This window comes from Astyanax mexicanus, chromosome 23 (assembly GCF_023375975.1).
Source record: "Astyanax mexicanus isolate ESR-SI-001 chromosome 23, AstMex3_surface, whole genome shotgun sequence".
NCBI classification, from domain to species: domain Eukaryota; kingdom Metazoa; phylum Chordata; class Actinopteri; order Characiformes; family Acestrorhamphidae; genus Astyanax; species Astyanax mexicanus.
Window position 1 is genome coordinate 14527087 of NC_064430.1, and position 16190 is coordinate 14543276.

The following is a 16190-nucleotide window of genomic DNA, read 5'->3' on the forward strand; positions in this document are numbered from 1 at the left end:
AAACAAAAAAAAATAAACATTAGCCATATGTAGATAGATATCTAGATAGTCTGAGGTTTGAGGATTATTGTTTGTTTGTTAGTTAGTTGTCTGGTATGTATGTACAATCACACAGTACAAAAACATCAGTACACATTGATGTATTTTAGCCATGACTTCAAGTGCATCTGGACACATCTGAAGAATACATGAAAAAATTGTCTCACCGTAATGGAGTCACTGAGCTGTTTAACACGGAGCTGTAGTTCCTCTCTTTCCTGTTGGAGTTCAGAGCTCCACTTCTCCAACTTCTGCTTCTCCTGCTCTCTCTCTAAAACACAAAAAGTGGGAGGACCGGGGAGAATGGTTTAATGACTACAGCAGAGCCTTTAATTCTGGTTCTGCAAGGCTAGCAGAGTTTGGTGATAGAATCTTATTGCACTGAATGTTCCTAACAGAGTCATTAGCAGAATACTGTGACTTTTTGAAAAAAGAAAGTAGCATAATGAAATGCTTTTAAATTTGTGCTACTTAAGTTACTGAAATCTTTCAACTTTACTAGGCAGTGGACTGTGGATGTGGCAAAAACCCCACCTCCTACATAAAACAAAACTGTAAAAATGTACAAAAAGTATATAAAAGGTACGGTTACCATTCCTCTATACAGCTCTGGAAAAAAAAATTAAAGACCACTTCAGTTTCTGAATCAGTTTCTCTGATTTTGCTATTTTTAGGTATATGTTTGAGTAAAATGAACAGTTTCTTTTATTCTATAAGGTACTAACAACATAAAAAATATTTGTCATTTAGAGCATTTATTTGCAGAAAATGAGAAATGGCTGAAATAATGCAAAGAAAACAAATTCATTCATTCATTCATATTCATAAAGTTTTAAGAGTTCAGAAATCAATATTTGGTGGAATTACAATTTTCATGCATCTTGGCATGGTCTCCTCCACCAGTCTTACACACTGCTTTTGATTAACTTTATGCCACTCCTGGTGCAAAAATTCAAGCGGTTCAGCTTGGTTTGATGGTTGTGATCATCCTTCTTCCTCTTGATTATATTCCAGAGGTTTTCAATTGGGTAAAAAAAAAAATTCAGAGCTGTGCATGTAAGAATGTGTTCATTTACAGTAAATCTTGAATTGATAATGTATTGCTACACTGTTATGAAACTGAAACAACTATGCTGTGGACACAAAAGGCCAATTATATCCATACTGACCCAACAGTCAATTGCCAGGGCTATTCAGAAACCAGCAAACTTCGCTGGTGCTGGAAAACAATAATTCAGAACCAGAATCATTACCAGCTATTAGATAAAAAGCAGCAACCAAAACTCCTCACCTGCTTTGTAAGATATGTAGGAATGCACTATAGCAAGAGTTCCAGGCCACTCTATCGCTTCATCCTTCTTCAGAATCTGGAAATTAAACAGCAACTATTGACATTCCAAACACCACAGACTTTAATCATTACTATTTTACAATAAACATGAATGCAAAAAAACAGAGTGAATGGAATGAAACACACTACACTGAAATGGGAGGTAAAGATAGATGATAATCAATGATCAATGAAAGCATGTTAAACTTCTAAAGCACAGAAACGGTACTCAGATGAAGTTTAGCATGGCCTGCTGCAGTGGCAGTCTAACAAACTCCCTGCCTAATTAAAATGGCTCAGGGCAGAACCTACAGTTTTAAAGAGTAGCATGAGGCAGTAGATGTTAGCTCAGGGGGAGAAGCTGTAGGCCTTGGAGGCAGAAGCTGGAGACTTTACTGGGGGAATTTACCTGGCTTTGGCATGAGGGGCAGATCCACATGCCCCTGGGGACAGTGCGGAGGGGCGGCTCCAAGCAGTCCAGGTGATAGACGCATGAGCAGGTGTCACACATGAGTAACTGCCCACTGCGCCTACACACCACACAGAAATCATCATGGATGTCTCCCTGCCACACAGAATCCACCAATCACAACACTGTCTGCTATATGCTGGCCCAATCATACAAGAGGAGGCGGGATTCATTTAATCAAAATGTTTTTAAGGGTGTTTTCACACTAGCCATTTTATTCTAGACCCAGGTGCAGCTGATCTAAGTTTAGGAGCAGTCCAGAATATCTCTCTCTGATCCTCCTAAAATCGATGGTTTGAGGTTTGGCTCTAGTGGACTGTAGTGGTGCCGCCCTCTGCAGGTGCCACATGTGTGGTCGTGTGATTGGTTCATTTTGAAACACAACTGATTTGACTTTTTTTATCCTAATAAAACCACACTTTGATAGGTCTGAACCGAGCTATCGAACCGCTAATAAGCACAGCTTTGTGGAGTGAGTGAATGTATTTATTTATAGTATTATGAATATGGCACTTTTTGCACTGGCCTGCATTAAAAAAAAAATCTCCTTCTTTTTTGGAGGAGCTCCTGCATGATGAAATGCCAAGCATCCCAAAACGCTGTTCCTTACAGCTTGAGTGTTTGTAACCATGCAAATTATTTAATTAATTAATCAGATGGCCTAATTTCCACCTACATAATTTCCAAACTACACACCGAAAAGTGACACATGGAATTGATCTTCGGTTCCGGAGTAGTGCAGACCCATTAATTTTATTCCGGTCAAGTGTGAAAACACCCTCAATGAGGGTTCGAAACATTATTCAGGCTCTGATTTAAAAAGGATATACCAGCATGTTTAATTTGCCAAACCCATATCATTTAGTATTCATACATAATATTCAAACACTTAACCACAAGGAACTTATAAAGGAAAGCAACAGCTCACATTAATGAGCATCATCTAATCCTATGTTCACACTGGGAGGCAACAAGTTGCCTTAATTTTGTTTCTTGTGAATGTATTTGTGGCAGCTTCTGAGTCACATGTATCTGGGTGGCAAATTAGCACAGAGCCTAATCTAGCAAGCTGTCTATCGACCCGTCAGCTGCACTGCCGGGGATATGAACAAAGTATAGTAGGAATCACAGGTTCGCACAGCAGAAGGCAGAGACCTCAGTATCCTGTGTCTCTGATTGGTGAAAAGAACTAGTTTGACGTTTGCTGCTCTGATGCTTTGTCACTTGCTATTTGTTGCCATGTCATGACTATAAATTGTGTCCTCCTATAGGAAATAAATGGTCAGCTGTCGCTCTGTCATCTGCCAGTATGAACGCAGGGTAAGCATTGGCTCTACTGTTTGAAAATGTATATAGTGTTACCATATTGTTTTGTGCACAACAATACTGCCATAAATTTTTAAATGATAACACAATATGATTTTTTTTATATAGTGATATCCTGTTCTGAGAGAATTTATAGCAGTAGTACATTTTTGAAATTAATCAAATATCACCAAAAATATTGTTATCACAATAAGGCAATCAAAAAATATATTTAGGGGCAAATCATCTAAATCTATGAGAAGTTTTTCCCTTTATTTTTTTCCACTTTTTCCACTACTACTTTTACAACATACTGCAAAGTAATAAAAACCCTACGAACAATTCTACATTTTACATGTTTCAAAATTGTTACCCATGATTTGTACCATCTGCAGCAACCTTGTGACACTATGTGCAAATGGAAGAGTGGCAGAAATATGCTGGAGTATTCTTTTAAAAACTTTAGATCAGGGGTGGGTAGTTCTGGTCCTGGGGCACTAATTCCTACATAGTGTTTTGCTTTTCTTGCTCAAGCAGATCTAATTAACTGTCAAGTTTAGAAGTTTAGTTTTGTTAGAGCAGGAAAATCAGTAAACTGTACTGGACTCTAGCTCCTGTTGCTCACCCCTGCTTTAGAGAAGAGAGAAACCTTGCATTTTGCATTTACATGGCTGATAGAAAATGTCTCACTGCGAAGGCAGAAGCTTTGTAAAATAATTAAAAGTTATTTAACCACTGACTGAGTAACAAAGTGTACTGTATCAGCCCCCAGTGAGCTAAGGAGTGCAGGCTCTGTAAAGAGCAGGGATTTAGGAGTGTATGTTGGATCTGTGGACAGGGATATGGGAGGAGTATGAGTTGGAGCAGCAGTCTCCCATGGCTACTTACATCCCTCTCTGAGTTTGGACTGACACGGGGGCTGGATGGGGGTGGATGTGATGAGAGGGGTTGTGGGAGAGCAGGGGAGTGAGGGCCACCCATGCTGGGCTGCTGTGGGCCCACAGACGCTGGGTGGCGGCTGGTGGGGGTCAGGGGGCTGATGCCCCGCTCCACCGCGCTGCTGTGTTTAGGTGGGCGACCTGGGTGAAATGAGACAGACGGCAAAAGGAAAAAAAAAAAAAAGTAAAAAGAAAGAACAAAAGACAAAACATTGGTATGACATACCTCTGATAAGCTGTCCTCATTGGCTAGCGTAGCAAGAGGGGTGGGAATGAAAGAGTAGTGTTAGACAACAGAGATAGCAAAGCATGCAGGGATTCAACCAAAAAATAATTCAGCCACCTGGATCTGTCATCATATCTTACGTGACATTCATTTCTTTTAGTTCGATTTTTTTTTTGTGTTAGCAGTTAGTCTTAATTTTCTGACGACTGGGAGCGTGGAATATGAGGGAAGGTGAATGTTCTAGTCAAGGGAGTATAAATGATATGAGAATCATAACAGTTTTGACAAATCTTTCCATGGAAAAAGGTCAGACAAGTTAGATTAGATATGACAAATATCAATATATTGTATTTTAGCAGAAAGTTTACGTGACGCTGAGATCCTCTGTGAAATGTCTGCATTTTATTCATTTTACTATATTTAAAACTGTCTACACCTATATGTTGCATTTTATTATTTTTAGTTTTGTTATAAATATATATATATATTTTTTGAATTTAAAAAAAAAAAAAAAAATCCCATTTTCTCCCCAATTTACACGGCCAATTCCCCAACCCACTCATCACTAGTAATGCCCCTACACACTAGGAGGGTGAAGACTAGCACATGCTTCCTCCGATACATGTGAAGCCAGCCACCACTTCTTTTCGAGCTGCTGCTGATGCAGCATTGCCGAGCAGCCAGCGCGCTCGGAGGAAAGTGCAGCAACTTGGTTCCAGTACATCAGCTCACAGACGCCCTGTGCTGCAGACATTACCGTATGAGTGATGTGGGGAGAGAGCGCCATCTACCCACCCGGAGGGAGCAGGGCCAATTGTGCTCCCTCTGAGCGCCGGCAGCTTGATGGCAAAGCTGCATGAGCTGGGGTTCAAACTTGCGACCTCCCGCTCATAGTGGGAACGCTTTAAACCGCTGGACCACTCGGCGCCCTTTTGTTATAAATATTAACCAGACTAAACATATTTTAATAACTTATTTATAAACAGAGAAATAAGTCAAATATAGTGACTACATAAAAATGACTATTTCCTAAATGATTCTTTTTTTTTTTTTTTTGTAAAACCCCAGAATTAAAGTTAACTATATATTTTATTAAATAATGTTATGTATATTCTCTACCTTAGTAACTGCTGTGATCATGTATGACCTATATGTTATAGCATGTTACATATCTATGCTCCTTATTCTCAACACTATTTAGACTGTACTGTGTTGGTACTGCACTGTCCTGTATGTCATGTCTGTTGTATTTATTGTATTTATTATAGTTTTTTTTTTTTTGCACATGTGCACTTTATGTTATATTGTACTGTTTGTTCCATGTTGCACTGTGTTGGTTCATTGCACTGTGTACTTGTACTCAGATATGATGACTATAAAAGCCTCTTGAATGGACAAAATTACAAAAAGGTCATGTTATGTTTAAGGTTTGTTTAAAGAATAGAACCTTAAGGATTTTGCAAATGAGCTCTCCATTTAGACTCTGTGCGGGTGTTTCTGCACAGTAGAACAGTGCACCACCAAACATAGTCTTTATGAAACATATAATAGGCATGACACATTTTAAAAACTAAATTCACAGATACCCTTTATGCCTAAAAGCAGAGATGCATGGATTATTTTGACCTTAAGCCTGTTAAAATAACATTTGGTTTGTTTATGCACACTGGCGCACGTCTACAGCTACTGTCATAATGCACATGTGGACCCAAATCAGATTTTTTTTTCTTTCTAAGCGATCAATGCTTGTGAATAATGCCTGTGCACATTTGACTGTTTGAAGCAGAGAATAATCTAGTGCTAACTTAAGCTGCCAGACGCGTCGCTTGCTTCGCAGGATACAAACACAGCATTTGTATGCGAGTGAGAGACATGCCATTTCTGTACTAATGTACCCTCAGTTAGATTCCAGCACTCAAGAGTCATTACCTCCCTGACTCTCCATTTAACACACCGGAGTCAGTCTGCTCAGTATCTCCTGCAGTACAGAGGCATTAAACAGCAAAGCGCCTGTAAGCCTATTACGTAATTCAATCAGACAGATTGTGAGTGTGTGTGTGTGTGTGTGTTTGTGGGTATGTATGTGGGCTTATGAGGACAGAGAAAAACAGGTTAACAAAATGCAGTCCAGCAGAGTTAGAGGTAGAGTTAAGCAGCAAAAAAAGGCTTAGTTTAGATAAATTTAGGGTAAATTTAGGGTAAAAGCGCATCATAGCATCAGAACAGTGGTAGAAGTGTGCTGCTAGTATTTTGGCAAGAATGGTTAATTACTGTTCCTAAGTGAAGCACATTTGCCAGCATCACAATGTTGAGATGTTGTACAGTGCATTTAGTGTGTCTATATAGAACAACATAACATCTATTTGTTCATAAACCATACATTGAGATGCATAAAAAGCAGAAATGCATTCAAATATGTATACTCACCTCTCTTTCTGCAGACCTGGTTTGCAGAAGTTAGGTACGACACTGTGCTTTTCTTACACTGTAACACACATTAACACAATGGTATTGAAATAATTTCACACATGATATGGGGCATGCATATGTATATGTATGTATATCTGTGTTTGTTTGCATGCATCACCTCTGGCTCAAACACTGCTCCACTGTACACTGGGTTTGCTGTTGTTCTTCTTTTCCTCTCTTGACGTTTGCTTTGAATCTCTGTGCACACAGATACAAAGTGGAAGGTTAACATTGGGTTGGCATTTGGTCTAACCAGTTTTGATGCTTTGATGCTGATTTAAACAGATCTAAAACCTTTAGATCTTTTTATACTCTCTTTTTTTCTTTGTTTCCTGTCTGCTTTTGCTCTCTTTAATTTCTATGTTTGGTTTGCAACCATGATAATGTAGCTCTGGTCACCCTGATTTAACAGAAAATAAAGCAGGCTCTGATTAACAAAAAGACACCAACTACGTCAGTTTCTGTGTGAAAGACAATATTAATATACATGTATTGAGTTTCAAACTTGACATGTATATTTTTTTAATCAGTACACATCTGACTGAAGTTAGATGTCAGAATTAAATCTGACATTTTATGCCTATTTACAGTTTACTTGATTTAACTGTTATAGAGTCAAAGTCAAAGTCAAAGTGGTTTTTATTGTCATTTCAGCTATATACAGAGTACACAGTGAAACGAAACAACGTTCCTCCAAGGACCATGGTGCACATAAACACAGTGTAGACAGAACAACAGTGCAACAGTACAAAAGTGCAGACAGACAATACAACACAATACAGACAAAGAATAATAAATAACAAGAAAGTGTGCAAATTTTGCAGTGTGCAAAAAAGACCAGGTGAGGTAGTAATTACTCTATTACACAGTGTGCAATAGAGTCCAGTGAGGTAGTAGGGTTTTTAGTGCTTTCCATTTTCTGGGGTAAGTGGGGTAAGAGTGTGTGTGCATGTACAGAAAAACCATCAGTTCAGTCTCTGCAGTTAAGGAGTCTGATGGCTTGGGGGTAGAAGCTGTTGCAGAATCTGGTCGTGCTGGACCGGATGCTGCGGTACCTTCTTCCCGAAGGCAGGAGGGAGAATAGTTCGTGTGAGGGATGAGTGGGGTCATTCACAATGCTGGTTGCTTTGCGGATGCTGCGGGTGGTGTAAATGTCCGTGATGGACTTGGTGAAAGAACATTAATAAACTTAACGTGAAACCAAATTTCAGCTCAAGCTGATTGGTGACAGTAAGTTGAACAAACTTTTATGTGATGTTACAATAAAAGCACATTAATCCTCCTTTCCTTAAAACTAGACTGTACACACAACGTTTAATCCAATTCATTAAGGACACGAGGACAAATATATACACGTACATGTTGCAGGACTATAGATTGAATGCTTAGAATTGTCTTACAACCTGCTTTCGTTATCACTGATAAAAACGAATTATTTTATTGACATAGGACAGAATGTATCACTTCTCTTGACATTTTATTAATACACATTTTTTGAACACACCAAAAAGAAAATACAGGACTCACCTTCCAGATAGTCATGTGTCACAAGGCCTAAAGACACCATGAAGGCCAGTTTCTGTATAGATCAAAACAAAGAACCATTCATTAATTGATAAATTGTGGTTTTAAGTACCCTATACTTGAATATATCAAGTTTAAAAAAATATTGTAAGTGCTATTTTTGTGACATTTTATATGTTGCACTGATTCACAGCTTAACATTTTCAATCAAACCAATCAGCCGCGAATAAAGTTAACATTCCAGACTTTAATTTAAGGTCATATTCATGCCTTTTAGTTTAACAAATCACATGACACCATTATATTTGGGACATGGCAATAAAAACGAAAGTTTTGGAGATCAATAGTGACTAAATAATAAGTTTTGGTAATAATTGTTAGTTACAGGCCTAACAGAAAGAATTAAGAAAAACGTGACTCACCAGGGGGTTTTCTTGGCGTTTGGGTGTAGGGGTGTGTGAGGCTGCAGGGGTGGGTGTGTGTGTTTGGGTGCGAGGGGTGGAGACTGAAGAGGTAGGGGCAGGTGACTGCAGTTTAGCTGGACAAGGTACTGGACTTTTAATTGATGTCTTTGGCTCTAGCCCATCCACTGCTACAAGTGTCTGGAAAAAAAAAAGAAAAAGGACACAGTCAGCAAGTCTAAAGAACAACCAAAGAACAATTGGACTACAGCCCTGTTTTAATTGTGTGATAAATTATGCTAAGTTCAGTAAAACCTGCAGTACAATTACGTAGATATGGACCTCCACTATCTGATTTTCAGATTATGTATAAAATGTGCATGTGTCTTTCAGCTTCACATGTAATTAAATAGGTCACTTCTTGAAGCTGCATCTCTTTTTGTAATTCAATAAATACAAACCAATGTGCTTCAGCAGCCAAACCTGTAAGATTCCTCATAAAAAAAAAAAAAACTAGTGATCTAGTAGGTTTTCCCAGGATGTTTTCTGGCCATGTCTTTCTGAAAGCTTTCACCGATTACCTGAGGAACTGTAGTGCTGCAAATACTGAGACAAGAGCTACTGCAAACATGGAGAAATCATAGCACACTCAAAAGTCTTTACCTGCTCATTCACACCTTTTTGTACCAAAGCAACACAGAACTGAAGAGAGCTGACAAGCTTAAAGAGAGTGTACAGATTTTACATCTTTGCTAAAATCACCAGATTTATCTCCTTAGAAAGGATACCACATGAAAAAGCATATTTTGAAAGTGTAGTTAACTCCTCAGTGTAGTTAGTTCTCTGTGAATCACTCACCAGGGTTTCAGGGCAGGGTTTGCTGCTCCGAGCTCCGTGATATAAATCTGTGCTGGTAGAGTTAGAGCTGGGCTTGCCAGAGAAGGCAACGTGGGACTGGCTGGGCTGGGAGGAGATGAGGATGCTAGGAAGCTGTGTAGTATTGTGAAGTGTGCCACTCGTGTTGAACTGGCCTAGGTTGGTGTTTAGAGTCATGGTGATGCTGGGACAGGACTGGATGATGTTAGGACTAGGCTGGACACTGCTCAGGCAGGGTTGGTTGATGGTGGTCTGAGTGATGGTAGTCTGAGCGATGTTCTGGATAGGCTGGGCGTTGTTGGAGCAGGGCTGGGAGACGGCAGGGCTCGGCTGAGGGCTGAAGATGTGTAACTGGTGGACTGGTCCGGAGGTGGGCAGCAAAGCAGAGCTCAGTTTAGCAGCCAGGAGCACAGGCTGCTGTAAGGACTGAGGGGAGGCCAGAATTGGTTGCAAGGCTGCTGGAGTTACAGAGGCAGGAGGTTTGGGCATTACCTGCTCAAAGAATGGACGAAAGAGTGGGACAGACAGACAAACAGAAAAAGATCAAGGAAAAAAAGATAGTTAATTCTATTCGTCACACACTGCACACATTTGGGAGCTGAATCACATTTAGACTCTTATATTCTAAAACATTTAGCACATAGAAAATAGTTTATTCCATGCAAAATCAATATATCAATATATCAATGTGAGCAATATAAATGTAAACAGTAAAAAATAAAATAAAAACAATACTACACAACACTGACTTTGCAGAAAAAAAAATAGTATTTAAATGCTGCATAATAGAAATTATCTGAAGATACGCTAAAGTATCCAGCAGTCAATTTTTGAATTTTTCAAGCAGGCCTTTAACATTACAGTATATACAGTAATATGTCACGTACACTACCATTCACAGTTTGAGCACTCTTGTTGAAAAACTATTTTTTTTCCTTCTTAAACACTTAAACGCTTCAGTTTTTCATTTTTCAGTTTAATGTTTTCTAGTCTTAACCAGCTCATATTCTCTTGACAGGGGTATCCAATCAAGCTGGTGTGGCTGCAGGTTTTCACTCCATCCAAGCAGAAGCACATCATCAACAAAACTGACCAATTAATCAATCAAATTTTGACTGAAGCAACATATTTATAAAAGACTGCGTCCTTATTTTATATAAAAAATACTGTATTCAAATTTGTCATGTATGACATAACACATAAGTATAAGGGTATTTTTATACATAAAACTCTAAAACCTGAATTACAGGATAACAATGTTTGTTACATTGTATACATATAGTTTCACACTACAGTTTAGTGACTGAGCACACAAATAAAAATACTTTTCTACATCCTGTCCTCATCACCTACGTGAGCTGTGTATCTCTTTCCTTGACATTGATCGATTTTTAGAAAGACATGCATCTGAATCAGCGTAGTTAATTCGGTAAGCTGCCGTAACAGATGCCAAATTCTGCTTCTCTGCATAAATCTGACTCCCTTTGAGTCTAAAGATCTACCAGACAAAGCAGGTGTGATGCCTAAGGGTCTACAGGCATGTTTCTACAGAATACATTTACAAACTCTGTACCCAAATTGACTGGAAGTGTGGTTTGGTTTATCCCATCCTAAAACACTCTCTGCTCCAGGTACTGTGTGTGAGTAGCTCAGCAAGGGCACTGGCATCTGGCACACTAAGTGTCACAGGGTCAGGGTCACTAATGGCCAGGGGACAAAGCTTTCCCCCAAGTTTCTGTGGGTAAGCAGCCAAACTGTGTGGTTGGACTGGATAACAGATCCCTAATGAGACAAGCCTCAACATAACTGAACACATTGTCTTTGTTTACTTATTACTAACAGTATTATTACAGTGTCCTCATTTGCTCATCAATTTCTAATAAAATATTCCTAGAGCTTTTTCTGAGGCAAAGAAAGAACTCTGAGTGCTTGGGATTTAATCAACTGGAATAAAGAGTACATACAAGAGTACAGAGCACAGAGTTTTTGTCTGATTCCAGGCAAAAACTAATAGCTTTTCTTATTTCCTACAATCTACGTGAATGTCACTGTGACTGACCCACACTGCCTCCTAATGGTTGGCACATTATTTTCAGTTAAAATATTTTTAGGGTGTATTTGTTGCTCAAAACTATTTAAATTAACAAATCAATTTCTCACTTACTGTATCAAAAGAAACACACATGGACATGAATAGGTACAATTGTATTATTTAAGATTAGTCCAATCGACATTTTTGTCTTTAACTAATTATTTCCAATAATAAAAAAATGATAGATTAATTTCTAACATAACCAGTAGAAACTGAGAAGTTATTAATATACATTTTAGAAAACTTTTACAAACGTTTATGAATATAAGTTAGAGTAATATACATTATAAAACGCCAGACAACATGATCAGCACACAGAGTAGCAAAGAATAATACATAAACTGAATAATATTTTTCCTGCATTGTTGACGTCCATTAAAGCAGTAGGGGTCTCTCCTTAAAAACTCATTTATATGCAACACAGGCTTCTGAGACTGATTAGGCCTCCAATATTCCTAATTAAAGCACAGAAGTAAAGCAGAGGAGCGTTCCAAAGCTTCTCTGAAGTACAGTTTGGAGACCCCAGTTCAAGTAACTAAAACAGTTTTTGGTAAAGGAAAGTACAATTCTTCTACATTCTACTTTTTCAAAGTCATCACTGAGAAGCTATATTCACACAACTCAAGCCAGTCTGCTTTTAAACTAGCAACATTTCCCCTGATACACAGGCATCATACCACTCCCAAACCTGTAGGGAAAAAAGTTATTAAATTATTACATTGTCAATAAATTACTTTACTGGTCAGGGTTTAAAGGAAAAAACAACGCAGGAGGTGATGGGTTAAAGATTAGGTTTGGAGGTCTACACTAAGGGAAACACAGGCAGCCAGCAGTAAAGACACCCAGCGTGGGTACAGTCAATTGCCTTTAGCGAAGTCACTGCACTATGGACCTTTTTCACATGCGTGGCAATATGGCCAATTAAAAAGACCCCTTAACTTCCAATCCAATTTAAATGGCTATTTACCATTCCTAAGCTATTCCTGTCTCAAGCTGAACTGTCAATATTGGGTAGTTTGTGCAATGCTTTAAAGTCTTTAAAGCTTTTTTTACATTGTGAAAAAGTACAAAAAATAAATTATTAATTAAAAAGCTGCTCAAACATTTCTTCCCAATTATCTTATGAAGGGCTGAACTGAGGTCAGCTGAGATACCGGTAATTATGATGATGCACCTGGTAGGGAGCTTTTTTTTTTTTTTTACTAACATGAAAAGGGTCCACGCAGAAACAGCAAAGCTTCAGTCCAGCAGTTCTGAGCAAGAAAGCCACACACATACACGGTCACAGCAGCGACAGACTCTCTCTACACGCCAGTCAGGGAGGGCGGGGTCTGAGAGGTTTCCATAGGAACAAACCTGCGGTAGAGAGGCTGGTCGAGCTGTCTGTCTGTTGGGCGGGACAAACTGAGGAACTTTGATTGGCTGAGTGGCGGCCTGAACCTGTGACAAGACTGCCCATTTACTCAAAGTGATAAAGAGACAGACATACTGAAACAACAACCAACAACTCGACTCCTCCCTCCGATAAAACATGGGTCATAAGTTGGCAGCCAGTAAACAGATTCATATGAAATGACTGAATCTATTCTATCCAAGTGCTTTTTTAAATATTCTACTGACACCTTCCGGTATACATGTATCTTAAATAAAGCTGAAAGTATTAGCTGTGTGTGTACAAAATCTAGTAACAAAGATTTACAGGAGAGAAAAACTAATATTTACAAAAACAAGATTACATTTTACATCCCCCAATTCCGAAAAAAGTTGGGACAGGGGCAACAAAAGACTGGAAAAGTAAGTGCTATTAACATAAACAGTTGCAATATTAGGACATGAGGCCCTGAATATTATGTGCATGCAATATTGCATACAGGGTACAGGCATTTCTCTACACTCTCTCAATCTTTTGTTATTATGAGGATATTATATACTGTTTTTATTTCACATACTGTTTAACCTCTGCGTATCTAAGCTTGTGAGACACACTGCCTCCCTAAAATGCTCTTTTTATACAGCTGTTTTTATTAGTACCACTTAGTTTTCCAGACTTTTGTTACACTACCCCAACTTTTTTGAGATGCATTGCTGACATTTTAATGAGAATGTTTTTCATGAAATTGTAAAACGTCTCACTTTCAACATCTAATGTGATTTATGTTCTACTGTGAATAAAATATGGGCATATAAGATCTGCAAGTTATTGCATTCTATGTTTACTTACAACAATGGTGCTTTTGGGAACTATCCGCACAGGCTCTGTTCCCTGGTTTGATGGTTTGGTGGACATTTGGAGGCTGATGGGCGAATTCTGAGGGTCTGAGTTTGAAAGGCTGGGAAGGGATGCGTTGGTTAGGGTTGTAACCATTGCAATGGTTGGGGTTGGCATCATGGCAATAGGTGTGGTGGGCGTGGCAGCTCTCAGCACCAGAGGTAGTGTCTTAGTGGCGATGACTGGAGTCACACTCACTGAATTCTAGAGACATAAGAAAACAAAGAAACAGATTATTATCTTATTATCTGATAAAATATTGAAGCACTGTTTTCTGTTTTTGTCCCATGACTTTTGGCATGTCAGTGTATAACTTATATGGCAAATACAGCTCCGGAAAAAAATTCAGAGACCAGTTTCTGAATCAGTTTCTCTCATTTTGCTATTTATAAGTATATGTTTGAGTAAAATGAACATTGTTGTTTTATTCTATAAACAACAGACAACACTTCTACCAAATTCCAAATAAAAATATTGTCATTTAAAGCATTTATTAGCAGAAAATGAGGCTGAAACGGCTGAAATAACAAAAAAAAGATGCAGAGCTTTCAGACATCAAATAATTCAAAAATCAATATTTGGAGGAAAAACCCTGTTTTTTAAATCACAGTTTTCATGCATATTGGCATTTTCTCCTACACCAGTCTTACACACTGCTTTTGGATAACTTTATGCCACTCCTGGCGCAAAAATTCAAGCAGTTCAGCTTGGTTTGATGGCTTGTAATTATCCATCTTCCTCTTGATTATATTCCAGAGGTTTTCAATTTGGGAAAATCAAAGAAACTCATAATTTTTTAAGTGGTCTTTTTGGTACACTTTTGAGAACCTACAAATACGATAAATACATTTTAAATTAGATATGTATTCAATCATGGACCGCATGTAAAAGTGACTCAAATTTGTCACATTAAGGCAGCAAACTAGATTTAAGTTGTTTTAGCCAGATAATATGAATTAAGTCATATGAAAGCAATTCAAATCCAATTTTAAAAGATTAGATTTGATATGTTAAAAGTTGCTCCAGCCTGGTAAAGTGATTATAGTTAGTGAAAATGTAGTGATTTTATCTTGTATCTATTTATTTAGGATAAGTTTATCGCTATTTTTCTAGCATAAACAGCTGTCTTTCAAAACATGGCAATTATTGCTGTTAAAGCACTGTCATCAGGTCGCATGTCAGCTATTTCCAATATGTGATTACATTCGCCTATCGTGCAGGGCTAATTAATTAACCAACAGTCTTCAAAAGTCTCTAGACTCTACTAATTGGTGAGAGATAGCAAAAACAAAATTGTCTTCTGATACAGTATGCTCACATTGCACAAAAAACTCTGTCTGGGAGTATATAGCACTGTGTAGAACATAATTTACAAATAGCAGTAAAACAACAGCTACACACAAATATAATACATTTAAAGTTGAAAGCCCTTATATTTAAGAGAAAGAAGGTATGTTGTTACCTGTGGAGCACTGAGGTGGGGTGGAGGAAGGCTCTGGCTTTGACTTGAGACCAGGGTGGTAGTCTTCCCTTCAGCCTGCAGGGGGAGCTGTGTCTGCGTCTGGAGCCTAATCTCCGCCGTCTCTTGCTTCACTAGCAGATCTCTCCTCAACTGCTCCACCACCTTTTTCTGGAGAGAGAGAGTGCAACCTCAGCAAACCCATGAATGCACAATGAGCACAGCTCTAAAGAGGTCACGGAGCAGTACTGCCCCCACAGGACTGGAGAAGTTCCAGACTGGCGTGGCAGCAATAATCTACAGCATAACCTCCCACCACCACAAGCCCCTACAAAACTGATCTTCTGAAGCACACAAGTCAAAAGGGCTCAGTGTTAAACTGAACTCCAGCAGAGAGAGTTTTGCCAGCCATGTTTAAAGACCTTGCCCTTTCTCTGTTTCAGTCAATGACAGGGAGTTTAGTAGTGAGTGAAAGGCACTGTGGGATATAAGAAAGGGCAATTAATCTTCTTGTGTGTGCTGAAGGGGCCAATAATCCTCCTCCGAGACTTAAGGTTTAATGCACTAATCAAAAATCAAAACAGCTCTGGGTTGCGAGACCCGTAAAGCTAAGCTAAGTTAAGTAAACAATGCTGTAATTCTTAAAAATGAGTAATCTACACATATTTTTCTCCTGAAAACTGTTTGTTTGGGTAAGTAAAGCACTTCAGCATTAGCATTAGCACCTAGCGCTAGGCTACAGGCCGATAATACTCACCTCTCAGTGGCAAAAGAGCTAGTGCTTAGCGCAACT

The 16190-nt window shown here is 38.7% G+C and overlaps 1 protein-coding gene across 8 annotated transcripts in view; it reads right to left on the reverse strand.

Annotated features, from left to right (window-relative positions):
- Window positions 1-16190, reverse strand: part of phf21aa (PHD finger protein 21Aa) — a 43332-nt gene that overhangs the window by 6001 nt on the left and 21141 nt on the right. For 3 of the 8 annotated variants that reach the window (XM_022668150.2, XM_007244914.4, XM_022668151.2), the window contains exons 6-17: window positions 15401-15568; window positions 13891-14142; window positions 13026-13109; window positions 9560-10069; window positions 8723-8902; window positions 8304-8355; window positions 6895-6974; window positions 6735-6792; window positions 4032-4222; window positions 1779-1934; window positions 1331-1406; window positions 207-310 (exon numbers count right to left, since the gene is read on the reverse strand). In XM_022668150.2, the coding sequence (XP_022523871.2) occupies window positions 207-310; window positions 1331-1406; window positions 1779-1934; window positions 4032-4222; window positions 6735-6792; window positions 6895-6974; window positions 8304-8355; window positions 8723-8902; window positions 9560-10069; window positions 13026-13109; window positions 13891-14142; window positions 15401-15568 (1911 nt within the window). Of the gene's footprint in view, window positions 1-206; window positions 311-1330; window positions 1407-1778; window positions 1935-4031; window positions 4223-4307; window positions 4331-6734; window positions 6793-6894; window positions 6975-8303; window positions 8356-8722; window positions 8903-9559; window positions 10070-13025; window positions 13110-13890; window positions 14143-15400; window positions 15569-16190 lie in introns of all 8 variants that reach the window. The other 5 variants (XM_022668154.2, XM_022668153.2, XM_022668156.2 and 2 more) reach the window with 5 other exon arrangements.